General features: G+C 39.2%; 1 protein-coding gene across 6 annotated transcripts in view; it reads left to right on the forward strand.

Moving 5' to 3' along the window:
• RB1CC1 (RB1 inducible coiled-coil 1) overlaps positions 1–26,887 on the forward strand; it is a 130,856-nt gene that overhangs the window by 40,304 nt on the left and 63,665 nt on the right. For all 6 annotated transcript variants that reach the window (XM_075826250.1, XM_075826249.1, XM_075826247.1 and 3 more), the window contains 3 exons: positions 1,628–1,830; positions 3,696–4,095; positions 10,923–11,093. In XM_075826250.1, coding sequence (XP_075682365.1) covers positions 1,628–1,830; positions 3,696–4,095; positions 10,923–11,093 — 774 coding nt within the window. The remainder of the gene's footprint in view (positions 1–1,627; positions 1,831–3,695; positions 4,096–10,922; positions 11,094–26,887) is intronic.

The following is a 26,887-nucleotide window of genomic DNA, read 5'->3' on the forward strand; positions in this document are numbered from 1 at the left end:
ATGTAAGACCCATTCAAATGAATGGGACCATCGTAGACATTTTTGCAACAAATCTGCCGCATGTGAATTTACCCTATGTCTGTATTTTTTCTACTACTTTATGAGAATTATTTGCATAAACTGGTCAATCATAATGTAGGTTACCATCTCTTTCCCTATACATATTAATCAGGCAGATCATTCCTGCCCATGTATACGATTAGGGCATGTGGACATCCCATTAAAAGAGTTGAAAATTAGTTTTCTTTAGACTGAGGTTACAAAGAACTCGCAATTTTATTACAACAGTATGGGGAGATTGACCTAGTGCACAGCAAATGTGGGCAGTTGCTCATAGCAACCAATCAGGTTTCATTGTTTTTCAGAGTTCCTGTGGAAAATGAAAGGAGCAACCTGATAGGTTGGCATGGTCAATTACTCCACTTCATCTTTATAAAATTTCTGCTCTACGTTTATTGTGTTCATCTGGAAAACTCCTGACGTACACAATAAACGTGTTCAAAGGACTCCATTAGCCCGACAGAGGGCAAAATAGCATCCTTTTGGCCTCCGTCAGGCTAGTATAGGTCATGATATCTTTTTTCTTAAGACTAACTAACAAAAAACACACAAACACGATTTCAAAGGTGTACATATCCTTTAAAGGATGGAATAATGTAGTAGACTACACTATTCCATTCTGCAGGATCCTGCAAAAAAAAGTATACCACGCCGCATACCCTTTTTTTGTCTTTTTTTTTTGTTTATTTTGTTTATCATGGCCTATGGGCAACAGATTCTACTGTATGGCATCTGTCACATACTTTAAACGTATATGTTGGAAAGCTCCAGTGACGTAACGTTATGTCACTGGAGCCTCCTGCACAGGGCCGCAGGCAGCACCACCTTCCATAGCTAGCTTTACTTCAGCTGGTATCTCCAGGCAGAGGAAACATCAGGAAACGCTCTGCCTGGGGACTCCGGCACTGGGGAAGCTCCTGACATCACCATCCATATATGAAGAGTGACGTCAGGAGCTTCCCCATGGCCAGAATTCTTTGGGCGGAGCATCAGCTATCGCGCTGCCTGGGGGGTTAGAGGTAGTTGGGGCTGTTTTGGCAATGTATCCCACTGTATGCCTATACAGTGGGATACGTTTCAGCCTGCAATCTGAGGTATATGTTGGGACCTACACCTTGGATGGAAGGCAGTAACTCAATGTGAAGGCGGCCTTACTGATATATTTCTGAAACCTTTAATAAATGTTTTTTTTCTTTTATATTTCTTTAGATGTTTGTTATCTCTACAGTCTGTACGTAGCCCTGACCGTATACAAAAAGTTGTTAGTTTTAACATAGCAGTTGCCACAGCCATTAGTGCGATCGAGAAGCTTATTTTTCAGATCCTGGACAGGGAACCATGTCAAGTGTTAATAGACAATCATTCTGTCATGTGGAGGAAAGAATTGCATAAGATCTCTGCCCTGATATCACCTTTACTATTTCTACTTTTAATATTTATAGTCGTGGATTATATTAAAATGTAAAATGAATTGTACACAGCTTGAGTAAACTCTTCTTTATGTATGGCATTTGGGCAGAAGTGTTAATTAGTGAGGCTTATTTTTCTTTTTTCCATCTCTAAACAGGAAATGTATGAGGTAGCCAAGAAGCTTTGTTCCTTTTGCGAAGGTCTGGTCCATGACGAGCATCTACAGCATCAGGGATGGGCCGCCATTATGGCCAATCTAGAAGATTGTACGCATTCATACCAAAAGCTGCTTTCCAAGTTTGATAACGCCTATTCAAAATATATACAGTCTGTAGACGATATAAAGATGAAGTTAACAAAGTAAGTTGATGGAATATGTGCATAGGAGGATTTATTAACGCTATATTGTCCATACATATTTTTCTTAACAAAGAACAGAATGTGTCCTATAGAGAGATAGATAGAACATTGTTATATATTCACTTATTGTTTGCGCTTTCTACATTGCCTTTTACATACTCATTATTTTGGCGTGTCCTTGAGGGATCCTTTTTGTTTCACATCCTGATGGTTTCCATCTTGTTTATTTATTTATTTATTTTTTTACCAGGCAGTATAGCAAACCACATTATGTTATTTTGCCTAATATCAGGCTTAAAAGAGTTGTCTTATGACAGGCATTTATGCCATATCTACAGGATATTGCACAAATGTATGATAGATGTGGGTACTTGGGTCACCCAACCTTGTCCCTGCCTAGTGATGGGGCCGCTTGGTGAAAGTGGTTGGGATTCCGGAAATAACCAAGGTCACGCAGCTGCACTGTTTCCAGAACACTCAAGCAGTGAATGAGAGTCTTACTGAAACAGCGTACCACAGCGAGCTAGACTGTTTCTGTAACTTCCAAGAGGTGGGACCCACATCTGTCAGACTTTTATGGAGTATCCTGAGCATATGCCATAAATGTCTGTCATGAGAAAACCTTTTTTAGACATTAGAAACATTTACACACAACTGGATTCTCTTAAATTGGTTTTCATATTACCAAGTTTAGGTCTAAGTTTTCTTTAATAGCCGAAAGATAATTGATTATATAATGGTAAAATAGAACACTTCACTGAGACTATGTACAATATACAATACATCATTAATAACGCTAGAAAGCCCCACTACCTATAGACACTATAATATTTTCAGATTTAAAATTAATTTGATATTTTTTCAAAATATGAAAAAAAAATTGCCGTCGTGGCATTTTACGATGAACATAATGCCCCAAGTAAGTAATAATTGACCCAATCCATTTTCCTGTTGCACGCAGTATAATTAGTCTCCACCTTTATTGGGCCGTATTGAAGATCATATAGAAACATCGTCTAATAACCCTCAAAGCTGAATGTGTATCCAAAGTAATAAAACATTTGTGTCTATTATCATTTCATAATATCCATCTATATCGGAATTGAGTGTCACGTATTACATTTTTATGACCTAAATGAACGCCCCAGTTTGCACTGATCCATGCCACAGCACCGCACTACGCCACAATCTTGTTGCGAAAACCTCACGAAGGCGGCATGTTAAAAGGGTTGGTTCATTCGAGTCAACCCTTTTCAGATATCGCGCGGGTTCAGGATCTATAACATCCACATTCCCTAATAGGGCATATGGACAGGCGAGTCTTTAGACAACTCTTTAATCCGTTTTGTTTTGTGGTCTTTTTAGCTTGATCAGCAGCTGCTTTTTGTTTTTAAAGGGGTTGTCCAGGATTATAAAAAAGGGTCAACTTTTCTTAAGGCGCCGCTCAAATCTTCAACACCAAGAAGCCTACTTTTTTTATTTTTTTTTATTTAATTTAAATCCTGAACAACCCCTTTAAAGAATCCATTCTATGTACAGTTCCTAGAACTGCTTTTATGAAATTCCAATGTGGTACTTCACGCAAAAAAATTTGGATTTCATGATCCTCCTTTTGCCTATTGAAGCAAGTCAATGTGGGGGAGGGGAGTTAACTTGATTGCGGCTAAACTTACCTATAGGGTATCAGGGTATCCTGCTACTTCAATGGATCATTTTTTCCAAGAAAAAGTTTGTGCGTTTGCCCGTCCCAGATAACTGTCTTATCTTTTCTATATTGGCATTGCTATCCATAAGTGAAAGAATCAATATGATGTAATGTCCCCAATGCAAAGACATTAAATGCTTTGTTTGAATTCATTTTCTAGTTTGGGAACCGCTGTTTCTGTCATGGCCAAGATTCCGCTGCTAGAGTGTCTAACTCGACAAAGCTATAGGATGTGTTTAGATAGGTTGATGTCTTCTATGGATGGAGAAGTTTATGAACTAGAGGCTGACAAGACATCTGACATGGTGCAATATGATGAAACAAAACTGAAAAATACGGCTTTATTAGCTTCTCTTTCCACATCTGGAGAACATATATCACAGGAAGTGCAAGACAATCGTACGGAGCAAGAGAATACAGAGTTTGTGGAACCATCAGAGGAGCATATGGCTCAGGAAAGCCAATTGTTCAATGTTTCACTGCTGGACTGGATCAATGTACAAGATCGGCCCAATGATGTTGAATCCCTGGTCCGGAAATGTTTTGACTCCATGAGCAGAGTAAGTGAATAACGCACCGTTCTTAATCATTCAATGTAATTGAAGTAGAAATTAAAGTAATGATGATTAGTCGGAGCCTGCCATTTTAATAAATGTTCTATATGTATGGATTTACAATAATCACGCCTAGGCGCAATGTGCCACGTAAACGGCACTTCTTGAATGGTTTCAAGTAGGTGATAGAATGAGCTCGGGCTCCACGATGTCCTTTGATTGCGGTAAAATTGCAAGTTGCCGCGACTGTTGTGTGTTGGGCAACAATGGCAAGATTTCTTACCATGTTGGGATTGTTACGCAACTTCTCCCCTATAGCGTAACTAAGTTGGTTATATTAACCCGCTATTTTACTGCGACCACTGCGTGCCCAGAGTCAGCCATCGAGTGTGGAGGCAAAGCACATAATGAAACAATAAAAATACCCAGACCCTCTGGCTAGATGTCTTTTCTCCTAACTAGACTATTAGAAGCAATCTGTTAGGTCTGCACACATATACACATACACACATGAGCAGGAGTAGGTCAGGCGTTCTCTATTCACGTTTACAACAACATATAGATCTTAGAATAAAGTTGAATTGAAATGTCTGAATTGAGTTACTAAATACCCTTTTACACGGATCAATCATTGGTTGAATGAGTGAACGCTCGTTCCCAAACATTGCCCAGTGTAAACATGGCAAATATGAGCTAATGACAGGCAAATGCTCGTTCGTTGGCTGATCGCATCTTTTATACAAGCAAAAAATGGTTGCTAGTCGGCAGCAGGTGTCCCTATTCAAACAGGGGATGTGCCCCCGACATGAGGCAAATGCATCGGGGTGAATAATCATAGTGATGATTGTTAACCCCATTAATTACCGTGTGAAAGGAGCTAACGAGCGCCGATCGACTTGCTGTATCACCAATCGGCACCCGTATTCACCAACTAGTACCAGGCCATCTAAAAGGACCTTTAGAGGCATTAGTTGTTTGCCCTGCTACCAATTAAATGTCTGGAGGCTGACTCACCGTTTTCTGAGAAAAGACACGTTGGACGTCTTCCTGTTGGATTCTATTGTTTTATCCAAGATAATTTGCACCATCTTTACACTAGCATTGCAGCGGATCTGTCATTATATTGTGCTGCCATGGGTAAGGCTGATACAGATACACAGCAGCTCATCTCTCACTGGTGATAAAGGCAGAGGGGAGCGCTCCGCTCATAAATCCAGCGGACTCATAACCATAGTCCACAGTGTTCTTTATAGAGCTCTATTAGCCAAACGGCACATCATTTTTTTGTGCTATTTGGGCTGCTAGTAGAGAGGACCATGTCCCTATACTTTGCTGTCATCAATACATATATCAATAGTTTTAGTCTCCATTGGTCATAGACTTCAAACCAGACTAGTTAAATGCTAAATATCCTCGTGTAATTGGATTAAGCTTTTTAAAAAAGAAAAAGTTTATGTTTAAAATCATGATATGTTTAACCTCCGCCATAAATATATCATTATTCCTAATTTGTAGTAGATCCAGCCAGATCAGAAGATGATGCAATGGTTTTGAAACTAACCTTTTAGTCATGTCGTCTGTTAGGAATTATGATTTTGCTAAATTTCTGGCATTTTTAACATAGCAGAAAGTTTTTAAAAAAACAAAACATGCCCCTCTCTTTTGTAGAACCCGTATGCAATATTTCATTGGAGGGGCAGACGATTTGCTCACAAGATCTTGATGCAACGTGTTGTCAGTTATTTGATTGGATCTGCTCCAAGTGATATGTTTATTTTTGACTATTGACCATGAGCAGCACCTGTAAGCAGCGCAGATCCAAATATCAGATGGCACCCCATGTCCTATTGGCATGGGTCATGTAAATACATCCTGTGTCATAAGATGTCCACAACCTGCTGTGCTTGTCTATTCAGGCATTCCTGGAAAACAAACTTTGTATCTGTTCTCCATGCAGATATTTGTTCCATTTTATTCTCCTTCTATGCAAACCGTATTGTATTCCTCCTGAAATTGCTGCTATTTGACATTATAGGGGGAAATTCCCCCCCTCCGTGATCTTCATAGATATACGTGAACAGACGACTTTAGGGACATCACTGATTTCTGGAAAGAAATGGCTCTATAAGGCCTCATGCCCACTTCAGTTTTTTTCGTCAGGGTGCTATCCGTTGTTTTAACTTCTAGCACCCTGAAACATTCATTTCTATGGGGCCATGCACACTTCTGTTATTTTAGCGGAACCGTACGGCCGTTCCGTCAACAATAGGGCAGGGCCTACTGCTGCCCGTTTTTGACGGAACAGTCTTGGCCTTTGCATTGATTTGGTCCGTGAAACAACGGACTGCACACGGAAGCCATCCGTGTGCGGTCCGTGATTCACGGAACCGTCATTAGCGGCCTTTCAACGGCACACGGAAGTGCGCAAGAGGCCTAAAGTGTTCAAACCCCTTTGGCACTGCTCGGAGAATTCGGTTAGTGGAAATTGAACATTGTAAACAATGGGCTGTCCAAATCAATGACACCGCGCTTTAAAACCTTGGCCCTGCAGACGTTTTTTAGTTTTTCATATTATTTTTTTCCACCCCGCATTCCAAAAGCCATACGTTTTTAATGCTTCCGTCGACCGAGCTGTATGAGGGCTTGTTTTTTTGCAGAACGAGTTGTAGTTATTATTGGCTCGATTTAACCCCTTAATGACCAGCCTATTTTAGACCTTAATCACCAGGCTATTTTTTACGTTTTTCCATCGTCGCATTCCAAGAGCTATAACTTTTTTATTTTTGCGTCGACATAGCTGTATAAGGTCTTGTTTTTTGCGGGACAAGTTGTATTTTTTTAATAGCACCATTTTGAGGTACGTATTATTTATTGATTAACTTTTATTAACTTTTTTTTTTCAGTGGGGGATAGAAAAAAAATTGAAATTTCGCCACTCTTTTTTGCGTCCTAAATCTACGCCGTTTACCGTGTGGTATAAATAACACAATAAGTTTATTCAGCGGGTTGTTACGATTGCAACAATACCAAATTTGTATAGTTTTTGTATGTTTTACTACTTTTACACCGTAAAAACGCTTTTTTTTAAAAAAATATTTGTTTTTGTGTCTCCATATTTGAAGAGCCGTAACGTTTTTATTTTTTTGCCGATGCAGTTGTATGAGGGCTTTTTTTTTGTGGGAAGACTTGTCGTTTTTATTGGTACCATTTTGGAGTAGATGCAACTTTTTTAATCACTTTTTAATCAAATTTTTTTAGCAGGATTCACAGAAAACAGCAGGCATACACTACAGGCAGACCTGGGGGCCTTTATTAGGCCCCCGGCTGCCATTGGAGACACAGACACTCGGCGATCGTATCGCCGGGTGTCGGTGGGATGAGAGGGAGCTCCCTCCCTCTCTCCAAAACCACTCAGATGCGGTGCTCGCATCTGAGGGGTTAAACGGGTGAGATAAAGACTAATATCGATCTCACCCGGCAGAGCAGGGACGCTCCCAGCCCTCCGCTGCCTCTGGCAGCTGAGAGCAGGGAGATTTGACAGCTCCCTGCTCTGTTTACTTATTCCGATGCGGCGACAGTAAAATGTACTGGGAAACTGAAAAAAAAAATATCTTTGTATGGTGGATGGGGAATAATCGGTGATTCCTCCATTGTTTTCCTTTTTTTGTTCCGGCTTTCGTAAAAACGACACGTCCTCTTCATTCTACAAGTCAATATGATTACGGCAATACTACAATTATATTGGTTTTTTTTTTATGTTTTAACTACTTTTTCAAAGAAAAGACGATTTTTAATTTTTTTTTAGTCATTTGAGTGCTGTAGGTCTTGTTTTTTTTTTTCATTTTGGGGTACATGAAACTTTTTGATCAGTTTTTGGTCCACTGTTTTGCGGGAGCAAAGGTGACCAAAAAAACTGTAATTGCAATTCCAGAGTTTTTTTATTTTTTTTTTATAGCCGTTCAGTGGGGGATTAAAAAAAAAAAAAACATTATATAAGAATAGCTTTTATTGCCATTTCATCTTGTCTACAACATTTTAAATAAAACAAATAATAAAAAAAAAAGAATACCTTTTATTTTTACGGACGTGGCTTTACAAATTATGTAAATGTATTTTTTACATTACTTTAGGGGAAAAATGAGAAAAGGGTTTTTTGGAACATTTGTTTTGTATATTAAAAACAAACGTAATTTAATTGTTTTACTTTTACTTTTAGTCTTCCTTTGGAGACTTGAATGGCTTAGATGTTGTGGTCGCTGTTGACAGTGGCAGCTACGTGTTTTAACGACCAGGATCTGAGTTATCCGGCTGGGTTTCCTTTTTTTTTTTTGTTTTTACTCCCCCCTAGGGGACTTGAACGACTTAGATGCCGCAGTCGGAATTGACCGGGGCATCTTAGTGGTTAAGCAGCCGAGATCGTATCTATTGGCTGTTGCAGTGAAGTGTCGGCTGTAACCTACAGCCGACCCCCCCGCAGAGTATGAAGCTCCATGCTCCCTCTTGGCGGCTGCGATGTACAATTACATCAAACGTCTCCACAGGGGTAAAATATCCTTTCGGATTTCCAGTAATAAAACCTTTGGGCAATGTCAATGGGGTTTGAGCAGACTATTGAACCCTTCCTCTGTCGAACCTCAGCAGGCTATACAGTATAGTGGTCGTGTTTCCACCATAGAAGTCTATAAAAAAAACCTGATCCTCGTTTTACATCTGTATGACATCTGTATAACGGATCACTATTTGGCCGACATACAGAGGAACATATGAAGGAAAACCACTTGTCCTATAAATGGTGTTAACATTTTACAGAGAGCGGCTACAGAATGAATGGGTTTTACGAGCGGCTGCCTTCTGACATAGGACTCCATGTAAATAAGCTTTTCGTTTCATCCATAGAATATAGTTTTGTCTACAGTTGTGTGACATGTGTGACTTTTTATATAAAAATCTAAATAATCTTAACGGCAAAAATACTATTGCTAGAATTGCACTCAAAATGCAAATCTTTTTTGCAAGTTAGTTCCATCTGGCGTTTGCCTGCTAATAAGCTTAACTACTGGCATCACATGAAAGTAGCAAAAATCATACATAAATAAGGCTGCTATTGCATAATGTGAGCCAGCACGGAATCGTCTACTAGAATCCTTTCTATTTGTGTTGGTTACACCATGTAAGGTCACAGGAGGAGGTGGCGAGTCATGAAATGGATTATTCTCCTTCACTTCCATTCTCTTGCTATAGTGTTTATCGCTCTGTTTGCTCTTCATAAGAGATTTGATTGTATTCTTCTAATATGTAAATCTAATCGCAAACTCAACCAGAACAAATAGCGGATCCCGAATTTGCTCAAATGATTTGGTCATGGTTAAAGTAGTTCAAAGCGGGATTACAAACATTTCAGAACTCTTTCCTCCAAGTGGGCCATCGAAAAGAAATTAAAAGCTCACAAACTAAGTGGGTAATTTTAATTCTTTTTATTACTTCATATCTTTTGATCTAAGTTGCCACTGAAGTCAGGCAATGGTTTTCCCATAGTAAGGGAAATTATTATATCAAACACTGACGGGACAGGGTTTTATCTCGGACTACTGTCATTTGTTGATATGTGATGTCATCTTATGTTCTCAATGTGCGTGAGATGATGGTTTAATAGCAGCCAAATTGAGGTTAAAGTTAGTACATGTTACGGTATCATGCTTGTGCCCTTAAGTTATATTGTGTATAATAGCCATCAACGAACATTTCCCATAAAAATGCCTGTAAACAACACCTATTACAAAATATTGATTCATCAGGTATAAAAATTGGTACCTTCTGGTGAAATACAGAACTTTGCTAGATCACTATGTGATCGGACGCTGGGACCGGTTAGTTGCCGCTTCCGTGGCAGGTTCCTCCACAGTCTGCTCGGCTCCTGGGCACTTTCCTTGTTTTTATCCTTTTCCCTTTGTTGGATCTTCATGTCAATTACTGATTGGTTTATATAATGTAGCAAGAAACATCATTTCATTGAATTTATTCCGTGAGAATAGATCGTGATATAACATTGATGGGTGACAGATGCTCTTAGAGGTTCTGCAACAGCCAAGCTGTATATTAGGATATGTTGACATCATGTTTTTTTGGCCTGTGTTTAGCGTATACGTCGGAATAATACGGTTCCCGATGTATACGTTAGGCATCAGTCACAGCTTATGTTTATCAGTGGCATTATACACCCATTAATATGACATCCATTTAACATATATGTCATGACAATAATATGACATTCACACTTCGTGTATGCCTGTGATGTGCACCGCACAGGGCCATACGTCACCCATAGGCTCTTATGTTAAAAAAAAAATGTATACAGCATGAAATACAGTTTTTACGGATTCCGTTGGATGGCATAGCTTAGTCTACTACACTTTACAAAAAAACAAAAAAGGTATTTCAACATATACCAGCCAACGGAGGCCAAAAGGACAATTCTTATGCCTCCGTCAGGCTAATAGAGCCCTATGGTCATGTTTGGCATGTACGTTATGCTCTAAGAGTACACACTAGACGTAGGGCAAAAACTTAATGTGAATAGGGCCTTCAATCTACAAATCTACAGGTAGTGCCATGCACCAAGTAGTCTTTCAGTATATTAGGAAATTTCGATAACAAAATGTAGATAATCTGGCATCCTCCAGATCCCCAATGTGCCAGATTATAATGGGATGTGGCCACTACAAATGTTATATGACAATTGTATATATTTTGTTTAAGTCCTATATTAAATATATATAATGTCTGAATCTTTATTTCTCTTTTCTAAACTATTATTTGTGCTTTGAAAATTCTAGCTGGACCCACGACTTATTCAACCCTTCTTGGCTGAGTGCCGACAAAATGTTGCCAAATTGGATAATCAGAATATGAAAGCCATCAAGGGGCTTGAAGATAGACTTTATGCACTGGATCAAATGATTGCGAGCTGCAGTAGGTTGGTTAATGAACAAAAAGAACTTGCTCAGGTAAGTTCATGGACTCCGCATAGTCTGATCGGTGTATATATCTGTTCAGGATATAGTTGAAGGAAATGTATGCAGTTGTTCTATGGTGATTTACTTGAAACAATTGCAGGCAGTACTTCATTTCATTCACTTCGAGTACGGAAATATCAAATTCTTAAAAACTTTGTAATGACAAAGTGAGAGACTACAGGAAAGTCATTTACTGCATTATTTTGAACTGGGTGAAATCACTCTTCAGGCAGTAATAGCCGAAAAGTGTAAGTGGTTATTAACATGAAGATTGAGTGACGGTCGCTGGTGACTCGCAATTTTATAGCTGCCTCATCTGTACAAGAAACCCACTGTATAGGAAAGTGCAGCAGACTACGTGCTTTTACCGATGCAAAGCATTTCCTGAACTTCATACCGAATATTCTTATTTTATAGGAAATGTAAGGGTCGAGTCACACATGGTGGATTTGCTGCAGATTTAAAAATGTGTAAATCATGTAAAATCCACAGTGTATTAGACCCTGTTCACACAAAGTTTTTTTGACGCGGAAACCGCTTCGGAAAACGCGCCAAAAAAACGGCCTAAAATGCCTCCCATTGATTTCAATGGGAAGCGGACGCTTTTTTTTACCGCGAGCGGTAAAAAACGCTCGCGGTAGAAAGAAGCGACATGCCCTATCTTGGGGTGTTTACGCCTCTGACCTCCCATTGACATCAATGGGAGGCAGACAAAGCGTATTTTGCTGCGTTTTTGCCCGTGGCAGTCAATGGGCGCGAGCAAAAAAACGCGGCAAACGCCGTGCAGGCAGATGAAAATCTGCCTCAAAATTCCAAACGGAATATTGAGGCAGAATTTTCTGCTTGCAAAAAACTCAGTGTGAACTTAGAGTACAAGTCGAGATTTTACAAATATCCACATGCTGCAGACATTTTCCACATGGAAAAATTAGCAAGCTGGGAATATTGTGGAAATGGTGTGGATTTTCACTGCAGATTTTACCACTTTCAAAGTAGCAGGGGTGAAATCTGCTGTGAAACCTGAGCACAATTCGCAGAAGAATTTCTGCTATGTGTGGATTTACCTTAATAGGATTTTCCTGTGTATTATGCAGCCCAGCTAGAGGAGGAGGACACAGCTGCATGTAAAGGGTTAATCTGCTAGTGAAGGAGATAGCTGCTTGTAAAGGGTTAATCTTTGTCACTACATACACAGAGCAAGCAGCAGCCACACACTGAGAAGAAAACTGTGACCGGATTTACCTCTCTTCCTCCTGCTGCTCCATGATACACAGGAATCCATCTTACATTACTGCTAATATAATAACATCCAGCATAAAGTAAGAAAGAAGCACAGATCTCCACTGTACACATGCTGCACATTCACATCCCCCCCGATCCAGTGGTCTCTCCCAGCTTAGGCCAGTCATCTCACAGAGCTGGAGACTATGACTTCTCACTGCAGCGATCTCCCTTTATTAAAGGGCCAGAGCTTTTATCACTAAATTAGAGAACACAGTTTTTAAAAATTATTTTAAAAAAGACAGCTCGTTGATGGGCCTTCATTTGCTCCTTTCACAAGAGTATGGGGACGAGCGATTATTACTATGATCGCTCATCCCCATACATTACCATCATGACATTACACATGGAGAAGTGCTGCTGATAACGATAATATTTATTTCTTCATAATCGACACGATCAGCCCATGAACGAGCGTTTGCTTGTTCATTGGCTGATGGTTGCCCTGTTTGCAGGGCAATTATCGGGAATGAGCGTTCATATAAACGCTTGGCCCATGTAAAAGAGCCATAAGTCATGGCATATTTCTAGGATCTGCTATTACCGATCCGTATGCCCGTTGTTGCTACCACTGATCACTAGGACAGAAGGGGCTGTTGTCCCTTTGGCACTTTATCTGCACAGCGCTGCTCACGACCAGGCGCTGTACAGAGAGCTGCAACATCTCTCCATTTAAGTGCTATGTAGTACCGACACAGCCAGGTTAGGAGTGGCATTGTATGGGGAAAAGTCCAAAATATGACCTATACTAATGAAATGTTATAACTTCTTGTTGTGGGAGAACTCCTCTTAGCTGTATGGTCTGATTTTTATGTATTTGCTATAAATTAGTAAATTGGGCTCTATAAATGGTCCAGGAAGAGCATTATTATTATTGTCACGAACTGTCATCCTTGAGCCAAGAAGCCTAGGCAGGACAACCAAACAACATATACAAGGATTATCACATGCTTGGTGTGAGGTCGCTGAAGTGTTTTTGTATCACTGTCCTTCTATGTAGTCCTACGTCTCTCTTTTGGTCGCTTTGCCTGTCTTCTCTATATCTCTCGCAGGGAAGTCATGGGATGCCTGTTGTATTATTAGATCCTTTCTGCTCATAAGGGAGTGAATCCAATAGTAGAATTATATCAGGAAGTTGCTGTAGAACAATTAATATTTTAATGTCTGTTTGAATATGATATTTATTGTAAAGCTTACAGCACTTCAGTATCTAATGGTGATATTTACAACTGTCTTTTGATGCCAAAAGTATAAGCTCAATGCACATTTCTTGTAAAGGGTTAATCCTAGTCCCATGTAATATCAAACAGATTGACAATGTCCCATGTACAGCCTTGGAATAAAGTCCATGCAAAGTTCCAAAACATTGCTTTGTCTATGTACCGCTGGAGCGATACATTGCTTATGTGTGGTGATGACGTCTCCTGTTCTCGAATTTCCAATAAACTTACCCAACAGATGCAACTTCCATACGTTTGAGTCACAACTGAATAATTGAATCACAGGTGTAGGTAAATAATGAGAGAGCATGTTATTCCAGCCAGACCCTTCCCTTCATATGCCACTTGCCAGTCAACCCTCTATTGTTCTTAATTCTAAATCTAACTTTTTTTTTACGTTTATCAGAATCCATAATAACATGTTATTGTTTTCGCCCTAGACCAACAAAATCCCCCGCCCCTCTTTCTTGTCCAACATATGAACCCACCTCCTCCAACATATGAACTCTAAAGCGTGGGGTCCTCCACTTGGACCCCCACATTTGTCAAAGGCAGCTTACTTGGAGTTTTACATTGGAATATATGTTATTGCTGGGCAACCCCTTTTATAGAGAAAAAAATCTTCGAACACCCTATCGGGGAATTCTGACCTAATAGAAAGGTGACCTTCTCCCATGACTTTTATATATTTGCCAGATGGGGGAGCGGCTACAAAGAGTGTCTCCCATCAGGAGGACCCGTCATGTCAGTGCATTACACAGCCTGTACACTGTACTGCTTCATCTCCATGTGGTGGCCTTGTTCCCTCACAGATTACAGGTCATTGCTGGGGTCCCTGGAGCAGGACACACTGCTAATAAAAATGTCCAACCCTATTATTGGTAGTCGAATGATAATGCTTCTGAAGAACTCTATCGGGCCCTTTATTCTAGCAAATAGTATGGATCTCCGCGAATAGACCCCAGCCAATACCAACTTTGAGCATGGAAGTGCAGAGAAACGTGCATATGCTTTACCTCTTAGTAATAATATTCCCAGATCTCTCAGTAAACAACTGTGGCAATGTACAAAAAAGCCACAAGCATAGGATCTCTGAGAAATACTTAAGTGGTGATCATGAAGTTGGAGAACTGTGCGACACTTGAGTGATTACAGGCAAACATAGTACAAAGTTTAGACATGATTCATCATCCAGTTAAGTCGTTGGCTACATAAACTATTCTGAGAATTTGTCTTCGCTATTTTATAGGAATGGATATACTACTTAATATAGTAATGCTACATGGATTCCTAATTGTAATCATGTGATTTACGTGCTTGTCTTAGTAGGTAAAAATACAGCCCATGTTGGCTATTCCAGATCATGTTTTCCAGCCCAGTGCACTATAACACGGCTTGACATTACTTTTACTTTTAAAGGCTTTATTTACATTTTCTAACAAGCACAAAATATATATATATAGTTTACAATCATGGAACTCTTGTACTGTTTGGCTGAGTTCACACGTTTCAAAATTTCTTGCGTTTGGTGATGAAAATCTGCGACATGTGAACGCGGCCTTAGGCTCTGTTTAAATCTGAATCAAGGCCGCCATAGGAGCAGAACAACTAAAAACCGGATCTGCGGGTCCATCACATGACTTTAATTAGTTCCATCACAGTGTTTGTTGTTTTTCTGGACAAAACAGCGCCGCATGCTGTACTATTTTGTCTGGTTAAAGTGACGGAATCTGCAACGGAGGCTCCAAAGAGAGACTCCGAAGCAGATGTGAACAGAGTCTGACCGGCTAGGTATAATAACCGGTAGAGAGACAAACATGACCTAGTCGAGGCTGCGTACACAGGCTTGCAATGTCCATGGGTACCAGTCTTTTAATGACCATATTAACACAGATCCTATCGGAGCTATTCAATCACATCCACACAACATTCAAACAAAACTCACACTGCCCCCGGGAAACCCAATATATTAAAGCGCATAATTCTGAATACGGTGCTGTATTATTTGAGGGGCCGTTTACCATTACTTCTCTTTCCATCAGTGTTCCCTTAAGGGTGTTGTACAGGTATTTTTTATTTCTTTTTTTTGTAGTTAGGTTGCAAAAGTTGGTCTTCGGTTGGTTTTCTAAGCTTGTTTACAAGTAAGGGGGAGAAACAACTCATTTTGGTTTTGTTGGGGATAAACTTTAAGTTGGGTGGTTACAGTCTTTAGTCAAGTTTCAGATGGCCATAATGTGGCTGCAACTTAGTATCTGTATTACGGCCGCAAAAGCCGGACCGGTTCTAGTGAACAGAACTTAGATCACTATAGGGTTCTAAGCTGACCATATTGTGGCCGCTATATGGTCATCTGAAACCAGTCTTAGGCCAGGATCACACACACATTTTTTTATGCAGTTTTTGTGGAAGTTTTTGGCCAAACAAAACAAAGGAGATGCATCTGTCCTTTTTTTTTTTATACCTTTCCTTCCGTTTTGATCCACTTCTGGCTTTGGCTTAAACTGAGCTAAAATCTTCTGTATTTGATGCAAGACAATGTTATGCTAAATTGATCATGCGTAGTTCATCCCAATAGAACTACATGCAATTCTTATGGCCTGGTCTATGAACATGAAATACTTTTTTTGCACAGGCCGTGTTGCCCACAACAACCCATCGTTTTTCTGTATTTTTTATTAGTTTAGAAAGACTAGTTGCTATGAACAACAAAGCCACATCTATAATTAATTGGGCAGCTTTTTTGGTTTCTAAAGATTCCTTGTGTACCATAAAAATTACATAATACCGATTTATTGGAATGTTTGTTGCAAAACGACAGAATTTTACCATTGATCCACATTGGACATTCCAGTCTGCGTGTCTGTGATTAGAAAAAAGTTTCATCTTTTTTTTTTTAAGAAGCAGCGCTGTTCTCTATGGGTTGGGTCTGGTATTTCAGCTCCGCATCATTCAAACGAGTAAGACTGATCTGCAATTACAGACAACCCCTTTGTCTGCCAAAATTTCCAAAAAGTTAAACAGATTTCCATTTGTCCAGATTTCTGTTAGTTCAATTCGGATTGTCACCACAGACTATAAGATTTTCTGAATGAAATTTATCTGCAGAATTATCTTCTCACATTTTGAAACCAAGATGTTATTGATCCCTACATTTCCCTGCGGACACTCACCGTAGAGACTTCATTACTGGAATGCGGACATATAGATATTGGTAGAATGATTGGATTACAGTAAAAATATAACTATCTGTGCAATTGATTTGTCATGGGAACAGTGAGATCAATGCAACAAATGTGTTTAATTGATAAAAGGAGCAGCTTGTCCCATGTACAGTCAGTAAGGTTATGTTCACACTTGCATCATGGTTAATGTTTATAACAGAAACCACAAAGCATTGCTGAATCCAACATATGACGGGACGGATACCAACGCCGCTTGATGTACCCCATTTACTTACAATGTGTTTCAATTGTTTCCTGGGCATAAATAGCGCTGCATGCAACGGAGCATCTGACGCAGATGTGAACAGAGCCTACCGTGAATTAAAGTCAATATGTGCTTGCTTTCGTGTACTCTACCAAAACTGATTAGATTTTTCTAATAGTGAAAACTTTTTCTATCTTTATGTTCCCTTTGCTTTGTATAATGCAGCGTTACAGTAAAGCATACGGGTGCCTTGCATTCGAGCCTGGTATTTTTTGCTGTTGCACATATTTAGTATAATTGCTTTATTCTGAGTCTTCTGAAGGCTAAAATAATGTACTGAAGATGACCTCCCTTTCCTGTGTTCATGTAACACGTTCTGATGGAGGCATGCTGAGCCCATGTCTATTCACTGAGCAAATCTAATGGTTTCAAATTGCAAGATACTTTAGTGATGAAGAAAACTGTCTTTCTCCGTAACAAACTCAATTACTTTACATGGGCCAATGATGGAGCAAACAAGCATTCATATTAACACTCGTCCTCGATCATTGCCCTGTATAAGCAGGGTAGCGATCAGCCGATGTACGAGCAAACGTTCGTTTATTAGCTGATCGTATCGTCTATGCAGTAGAAAATATTATTGTTGTCGGCAGCACATCTGCCTGTGTAAAGATGATGGTAATGCATGGGGATGAGTGATCGTAGTAGCGAGCGCTCCTCCCCATACATAACTGATAGTAGCTCCTTGTGAAATGAGTGCCGATCAATGAGCTGCCTCGTTGATTGGCGCTTGTTTTTATGGCTGGTGTAAAAGAATCCTTAGTTGACTTGAGAGAGATTATGGCTCATTCAGTTGGAGGTCATCAATCTAGAGAAGTGTGCAATATATCGTAACCCATAGTGAGACCACGTTCATGTATAGACTAAACAACCTGCCTACATTATACTTGAATATTTTGTATCTGTTAAAAGATGTCCTGTTTGGACTGGAGGTGGGCAGTATATTATTAATACTGTGATATTGGAAAAATATAATATAGTGATATGTAAAATTTACAATGTTTGCAATATTCAACCTCTGCCACACACCACTGGTAGTCCTGTGTGGACATGAGGATGGCATGAACTGAAAAAGGTCACTATAGCTCTGGCCTGAACATTATGGCGGCAGGGTATTGGAATGCATAAGCTTCATAAGCTATGTTTAACCGGTTCCTTACCGCTGGCTGTGTATTTACGGTTGTTGGTCGGTGTCCTTAAAACCCACGCCATAGACTATTTACAGCGCGAGCGATCGGGCAGCTGAATGTTGGGTTTCCTGCAGTCAGTGACTGCCGGGGACCCTGAGGAGAGGATAGAAGCAGCTTTCGCTGCTTCTACCTTCTCTGTTCTCTTGCACACATCGCTCATTGCGCTGTGTATATGAATAGAGGCAGCGGTAGCGCCACTGCCTCTATTGGTCCCGGTGATCATGTGACTGGTCACATGATTGCAGGGATGCCGTTAGTCGCAGGCTGCTGCTAGGTCCAACTAGACCCAGCACAGCCCTATTAGTGACAATAGTTACCATAAGAGGGCTGATTTCCCCTGTAACTGGGGCTGCACAGTGGAAAAACATGGTGTAAAAAAATAAAGTCCCCCAAAGGTGTTTTCTGACCTTTTGAGGAACCGACCATAATAATAAAAAAAAAAACGTAAAGTGCAAAAAAACTAGTAATAAATACACATAAAATACCCACCCCCAAAAAAAAGTTCCACCCGCCAATCATTGTCGTAACACTAGCCCTGAGCCATTTACCCTAAAATAGACATGTAATGCATAAAAATTTACGGTAGACAAGGACGATCACGAATAAAAGTTCTAATTTGGGTAAAACTATGTTATTACCATAAAAAAATAGCTAAAAAGTAAAAAAGTTTATTTTATTACTATTATTTTCAAACTTTAAGCCTAAAAAAATGTTAAAATAGCAAAAAGGATGTGTATAAAAATGATTAAAAAAAAAGAAACCTGCATTGTCTACGGAAAAAACATTGTGAAAATCACGTCGCTAGCCCAACAAATAAAAAAGTTATAGCTGTTTAACGCGTGCTAAAAATGGCTAAACGGTGTCTGGTCCTGAAGGCTGAAAATAGCCCGGTCCTGAACCGGTTAATAGCATTTTATATATGTATAGATTATGTAATTATTGTACCATATGAATCTCGGAAAACCCTATGAAAATGATTCCAATTTTGCCTTTTAGATAATACGTATTTTTGTTATTACCGGTCTCTATTTACAGTGCAGTTCTAGTCTTGGGTAAGATTTGACCAGGCATGGGATCAGTAAAGTAAAGGCTAAAAAAGTACAGTAAAGTCTAACCAAAAGGGGCGAATGAAATATTATAATAATAAAATTGCCCCTAAAATAATCAAAGGAGACAAATATAGATTTAAAATGTTCTCATATCCATAGAGAACTTTGAAGGGGAAGTTCATGCCATGTTAGTGTAGCAAAAAAGTAAAGGAACACCTGGACAACTGTAGAGCTTTTTAAGGGCAGGTTTAGCACTTTTACCATGTAATCTCCAGGCTCTAAGAGATGCCAGGATAGAGGAGCTACCCCGCTGGCTTGTAATCTCAGGCCAATTTACATTCTTTCTTGCAAGAACTTACTTTGTAACACTCCTGCCTGCAAATGTGACCTTTCTATCTTTGGCAATGGGTGTGTAAACTGATGAAATCTGAAGTCACTGATTTTCCGGATTCCTTCAGTGTTGATGCTTCAGAAAAGAAGGATGATACGTCTCATACGCTAATGGATTAGTCCTGTCTGTGTTGCTGCCTTGTAGTTTTATTTATTTATTTATTTATTTAGCTTTTTTACTTAATTTTTACTCCCCACAGGTAGAAGAAACTGTCAACATGCAGGAAAGCTGCCTGTGGCTGATCTCATTAGTTTTGTTTTTTTTAAAAATTCTAATGAAAGAGGATCGGGCAGTTCTTTTGACATGTCTGTTTTAGTATATACTTTTAGCCCATAAAATATCTATTCGTTGTGCCGTTCCTCTGTTATTCCTATTGGAAATGTATGAATCAATTGAGAAGGGACACATCCATTGATGAACATAACAATACAGCGTGGTAGGAAATGAATCACACTTTTTGTTTAATTGTATTATTTATAGAATGACTTTAGCTCAAGCAGATGAGCTTGTGATGACAAATACAAAAAAAGAAGAATTTTATTTAGACTGGATACTTGTATTCTTAACCCCTCGTCACTCGAGGTAAAAGGTGTTTTTTTATAATGTCCAAATTTAACGTTTTAGTAAAAAAAAAATAATAAAGCTTTTTAAGTTTCAGGTTAGCAGTTCTTCTATGTAATATTGTCTTGCAGAATAATTTCTTAATTCCTTGCAGATTAAAGGGAACCGGTCAGCAGTTTTGAGACCAAAAAACTGCTGACAGGGTGATATAGGGGATGGGAAGTTCATTTTAAACGTAACTTTTTCTCGGTCATTCAAGCTGCATGACCGAGAAACCGATATTTGAATCCCCCGGCGCAAGTGCCACTCTCTTCTCTAAGTGACGGCTCTATCAGCAAATGAGGAAACCATTAGAGCCGTCTCTGAGCAGAGGGGCGGGGCCTGCAGTGCAGGAGCACTTGCACATCAAGTCCCGCCTCTGTGGCACATTCAATCAGGGTGCTGTGGCAATCAAACATAATTTAATCATGGTAAGTTTAAAATGCCCCCCTATATCACCTTGTAAAAAAACTTTTGAGACCTCAAAATTGCTGACAAGTTCCTTTTAATGAAAGAGATCCTCACAGTTTGGCGGATAGTTTGTGCAGGTCACGTAAAAATGTTAAGCTTCGCAAAAGATTGTCATTAGTTTACTCAAGTAGCAACAAATAACAAGTGTATGGCAAGAGCTGAAAATAAGCAGTAGCTATTTTTGGATGACTCCACTGTAAAATGTTGCTATATAATCTTCTGGCTTCACTGAGCTTGATATATCACAGGTGGAAAGTATTTTAATTATTTTCCATTAAAGGGTAAAGTAAGATGATCATTTTTATAGTGAAGGCTGGGAATAAGTAAACATTTAAACTTGTTACAAACTTTTAAGATGATATTTGTGGCTCTCTTCACATCACGTTTTCGCCCTACGTCAAACGTCTATACATCTGTATACCAGAAAAAGATATACAGATACATACTGTAGGTTTCTGTGGGGGAGACGTAAGATAAAATTGGGTCTTTGTGGGATAAGCTTGAAGCCGAAAACATTACATCACTAGAATAAATCACTGGACTTTTTTGTTTGTTTATTTTATTATTAATGTGGGTGTTAGCAGATTCAAAAATTATTACCCAGACTGCTAACATAGAGTTTACATTTTTTGTGGTGCCAAATGTTGTTGGAAGCTACGCTGTTCAGTACCTTAACCCCTTCGCACACCACAGTGTAATCCCACGTCCTTGTGAGAGGGGTAAAGTGTGGAGCGTGCTCACGCGCTGAGCCCGATCCATACGCTGCGAGTGTCAGCTGTGTATTACAGGTGACACCCTGGTCTAACGGCCAGGAAAAGCAATCGCACTGTTCCTGGCCGTTTAACCCCATAGATACCGTGGTCAATAGCGGCCGCGGCATCTAAGCCGTTAGAGGGAGTGGCTCCCTCGAAGAGCACATCGACTCCCCCCCCGCGACGAGTCAGGGTGGTGATAGTTGTCATGGCAGCCCTGTTTTTTGGTCACCTTAGCTCTCAAAAACAAATGTAGTAAAAAGTGATCAAAGAGTTGTATGTACTAAAAAATGGTACCAATAAAAGCTACAGCATGTCCCGCAAAAAATTAGCCCCGATACCTCTCCATTGACGAAACAACAAAAAAGTTATGTCCCTCAGAATGTGGCGAAACAAAACAATTTTTTTTAACTAATATTTTTCTCTTTGTAAAAGTAGTAAAGTATATTTAAAAAACAAAACAATATTAGTTTGGTATCCCCATAATTGTACTGAGCTGCAGAATAGCGTTTTAAGTTGTCATGTTTACCACATGGTGAAAGCCATAAGAAAAAGTAATTGCAGTTTTTTCCAATTTCATCCCACAAAGATTTTTTTTCAGTTTCCCAGTACATTACATAGTACTTTAAATAGTGGCAAAATAAACTAAAACTCCTCCCGCAAAACATAAGCCCTCACACCACTCTATTGAGGGAAGAATAAAAAAAAGTCATGGCTCTTGGGAGGCAGGGAGTGAAAAAGCAAAAAATAGATTCATCCCGATAGGGATTAAAAGGTATCTAAACGTTTGACATGTCAAAAAGTTTTTTATAGTGACATGTCAGAAGTTTTGAGGTACGAGCATTGAGACACCCACTGATCGCTAAAACGACACTCTGTGCTGCTTCGTTTCTGAACGGCTTTCCTTGGAAATCCGAGCGAGCTGTGCACAGGCTCAATAAAAAGTCTGTGAGCCTGGGTGACAAGCCCAGTCAAACTGACAGCATTCTTTTCAGAGCAGCGTCAAGATGGTGCCTCTCAATCTCACAGCGTGAGAGGCGAAGATCAGGACCCTCACTCTCTATGCAACTGAGTCCTGCTTCTTTAGAATCCGATAATGCTGAAGCAGACCGCATAAAGCAGTCTACTGCAGTCCTGATGACTTCAAAATTCATTACAAAGCTATACTTTAGTCCATCCAATTACAGAGCATGCCATGAGATCGCTCCTAACTGACCTGAGACAGTCTGTGCTAAAAGAACTACTGAACTGCTTTAACCCCTTAATGACCGGGCATGTTTGTACCTTAATGACCAAGCCATGTTTGTACCTTAATGACCAAGCCAGATTTGTCAAATCTGGTATGTCTGACTTTATCAGAGAATAACTCTGTGAAAGTTTTGAATATCCAAGTAATTCTGACATTGTTTTTTCGTCACATGTTGTACTTTATTTTAGTGGTAAAAGTAGACTGATACGATTTGCGGAAATTAATAAAAAAATAGAAAAATGGAAGAAATTTTGTAAAAATTACAATTTTCCCCTATTTTTAACTGCAATATGTCACATATGTACACACATACTGTACAATTTTTTTAATTAAATATATATTTCTATCTCTTTACTCTATTTTGGCAGCACTTTTGAAAAAATAAAATAAATTTTCAGCAATTTAGAGGACTTCAAAATTTATAAAATTATTGTTCAATTTGTAAGTACATTTTGTTTTCCTGCACCAAGCCAGGTTTTCAGAGGCTCATAGGTCTCAGAGTGATGGAAACCCCCACAAACGACCCCATTTAGAAAACTAGACCCCTTAAGGTATTTACCTAAGGGTATAGTAAGTATTTTGACCCCACAGTTTTTTGCTAAATTTAATACATAGCAGGTGAAAAAAAAAAATTTACTTTTTTTCATAAAAGTATCAGTTTGAAGACCAATTTCTTTGTAAAGCGACCATGAGAATGAAGAAACACACCACAAAATCTATCACCCTGTTTCTCCTGTTTTCAAAAATACCAACATTGTGGTCCTAATGCGCTGCCTGGACACACGGCAGGACCCAAAAGGAAGGGAGCACCCGGAGGCTTTCAGGACTCATATTTTGCTTGAAAATGTTTTAGGCCCCACTGTACATTTGGAGAGGCTTTGAGCTGCCAGAACGATAGAAACTCCCCATAAACGACCCCATTTAGAAAACTAGACCCCATAACGTAATTATTTAGGTGTATAGTAAGTGTTTTGACCCCACAGTTCTTTGCTAAATTTAATGCATATCAGGTGAAAAAAAAAATTATTTCACTTTTTTCATAAAAGTATTAGTTTGAAGACCGATTTCTTTGTAAAGCGAACATGAAAATGAAGAAACACACCCCAAAATCTATCACCCTCTTTCTCCTGTTTTCAAAAATACCCACATTGTGGCCCTAATGCGTTGTTTGGGCACACGGCAGGGCCCCAAAGGAAGGGAACACCCGGAGGCTTTCAGGACTCATATTTTGCTTGAAAATGTTTTAGGCCCCACTGTACATTTGGAGAAGCTTTGAGCTGCCAGAACGATAGAAACTCCCCATAAACGACCCCATTTCGAAAACTAGACCCCTTAAGGTATTTATCTAGGGGTATAGTTAGCATTTTGACCACACAGGTTTTTTGCTAAATATATTGGAATTAGTCTGTAAAAATTAATATGTACTTTTTATCTGAAACAACATAGAAATTTTTATTATTTACAAGGAATAACGAAGAAAATGCACCCCAACATTTGTAAAGCAATGTCTCCCGATTACGACAATACCCCATATGTGGTAATAAACTGCTGTTTGGACCCACAGCAGGGCTCAGAAGGGAAGGAGCGCCATTTGGATTTATGATTTTGCTGGAATGGTTTTCGGTGCCATGTCGCATTTGCAATGCACTGGAGGGACCAAAACAGTGGAAACCCACGAAAAGTTACCCCATTTTGGAAAAACCTTCAAGAAATTTTTCTAGGGGTATAGTGAGCATTTAGACCCCACGGGTCTTTTGCAGAGTTTATTGGAATTAGGGCGCGAAAATTAATATCAACATTTTTTCCACTAAAATGTTGAATTTTCTCATTTTCACAAGGGATAAAGGAGGAAAAAAACAACCATTTTTTATAAAGCAATTTCTCCCGAGTACGGAAATACCCCACATGTGGTCAAAAGTTTTTTCATTAGAAATGAATTAACCCTTTCAGGACTGATCCATTTTTTGCTTTCATATTTTAGATTTTCACTCCCCGCTTTCCAAGAGCCATAACTTTTTTATTTTTCCATCAATAGAGCGGTGTGAGGGCTTATTTCTTGCGGGACAATCTGTAGTTTTCATTGGTAGCATTTTGGGGTACATGCGATTTTTTTTTTTTTTTCACTTTTTATTCAATTTTTTTGCAATCCTGAGCAAAAAACAGTAATTCTGACACCGTTTTTTAGGTTTTCTTTTTGCGGCGCTCACCGTACGCTATAGGTGACATTTTTACTTTATTCTGCGTGTTAGTACGATTACGGCGATACCAGATGTATATAGGTTTGGTCCTTTTTTTTAGCGTTTGCGCAATAAAATGACTTATTTATAAAAAAAAAAATTCTGTGTCACCATATTCTGAGGGCCATAATTTTTTAATTTTTTTGTCAAAAAAGCTGTGTACGGGCTTGTTTTTTGCGGGACGGATAGAAGTTTTTATTGGTACTATTTTCGGGTACATGCGACTTTTTGATCACTTTTTATTCTCTATTTTGGGAGGGGTGGTGACCAAAAAAATTGTGATTCTGTCGTAGTTTTTTATTGATTTTTTTTGGGGTGTTCGTCGTGCGGGAAAAATAACATTATAGTTTTATAGTTGGGTTCGTTACGGACACGCTGATACCAAATATGTGTACTTTTTTAACGTGTTCATTTTTTTTCTATAATAAAAGTCTTATTATAGGAAAAAAAGCATTTAGTGTTTATAGAACTTCTAACTTTTTATTTTTACACTTTTTTTAAAACATTTTTATTACTTTTTTTTACTTTTTTTTACATGTCCCACTAGGGGACACTTAGTCTTGCAGCTTTGATCGCTGCTAGAGTACATTAGAGTACACACGTAGTGTAATGTACTCTAACTGTCATTGTGACGTGACTGTCACACTGACAGGAAGCAGAGGAGGAACGGCCGGACGCTGTTCCTCCGAGGCTTCCGTGCATGGCAACCCGGAGGTCATTATCTGACCTCCGATTGCCGTGACAAGCATCGGTAGCCCCCACGATCACTTCGTGGGGGCTGCTGATGTGCTTCAAACCACTTAAATTCGGCGACGGCAATCCGTCGCCGCACTTAAGGGGTTAACTGCCGAAATCAGCGGCGATGGTCCGCTGTCCGCCAAGACTGATGTCTCAGCTGTCGGGGACAACTGTCAGCGCGGGTCTGTCACTCTGTGTTTACACAGAGTGACAGTTTGAAATGCGGACGAAAATGAACGTCATGGTGCGGGAACTAGCAGCCGACCATGACGTTCATTTTCGTCCTTGGTCGTTAAGGGGTTAAAGGGTAACTAAACGTGAACAGATTCATGTCTTCCCTAATGTCACAATAGTCCAAAATTATCACAAAATTGGATTATTTGCAGAAAATATCATTTGATTTTTCACCAACCTGAACAAAGCCCTTACCGCAGCTATGCAAGTTGAAAACAATTTTAGCAACACTTCTTGTTAGAAACGAAATAGTGCCAAGTATCGAATATGGGTTGGATTCTATTTTTTTTTTAAAACTCTACTCGCAAAATATGGGTATACAACTCACCTTCCCATCAGATGACCTACTGTCAGCTAATTGTGAAAAACTCCTAAATAAAATTAAAGGAGTCCCACAAGAACACATTCATCTAGAATCTCTTTGAATAGTCACGGTTAAAATGATTATTATTGCACAGATACTATATATGTATTTCGTAACCTACCCATTTATATTCTAATATGTTTAAAAGAACTACACTCCATTATATGGTCATTCATTTTAAAAATAACATGAGTACAAGCAGACCTTATATTTCAACCGATCTCTAAAGCAGGACTGGGATGTCCTTCAATTGTCTAGTATTCGGGGGAAGTATTTTTGATCAATTCTGTTAATTATGGGTTAATTATATATCCAGATATTGGGTGATAATTGAAAATTATTTGGTTAAATCAAAAATTTACCAATCTATTTTCTCCACTTCACTTTTTTGGAACTCGAGATCTTACAATTCCACCCACCATTAGGGATATTCTTGAGCTCTAGAAGCTCTTACCTACACGAAAAACCTCAACTAACCTTTCACTTTCAAATACACCTTTAAAGGTGTTGGAGAGGGGCATCC

This window comes from Rhinoderma darwinii, chromosome 5 (genome assembly GCF_050947455.1).
Source record: "Rhinoderma darwinii isolate aRhiDar2 chromosome 5, aRhiDar2.hap1, whole genome shotgun sequence".
NCBI lineage: Eukaryota > Metazoa > Chordata > Amphibia > Anura > Rhinodermatidae > Rhinoderma > Rhinoderma darwinii.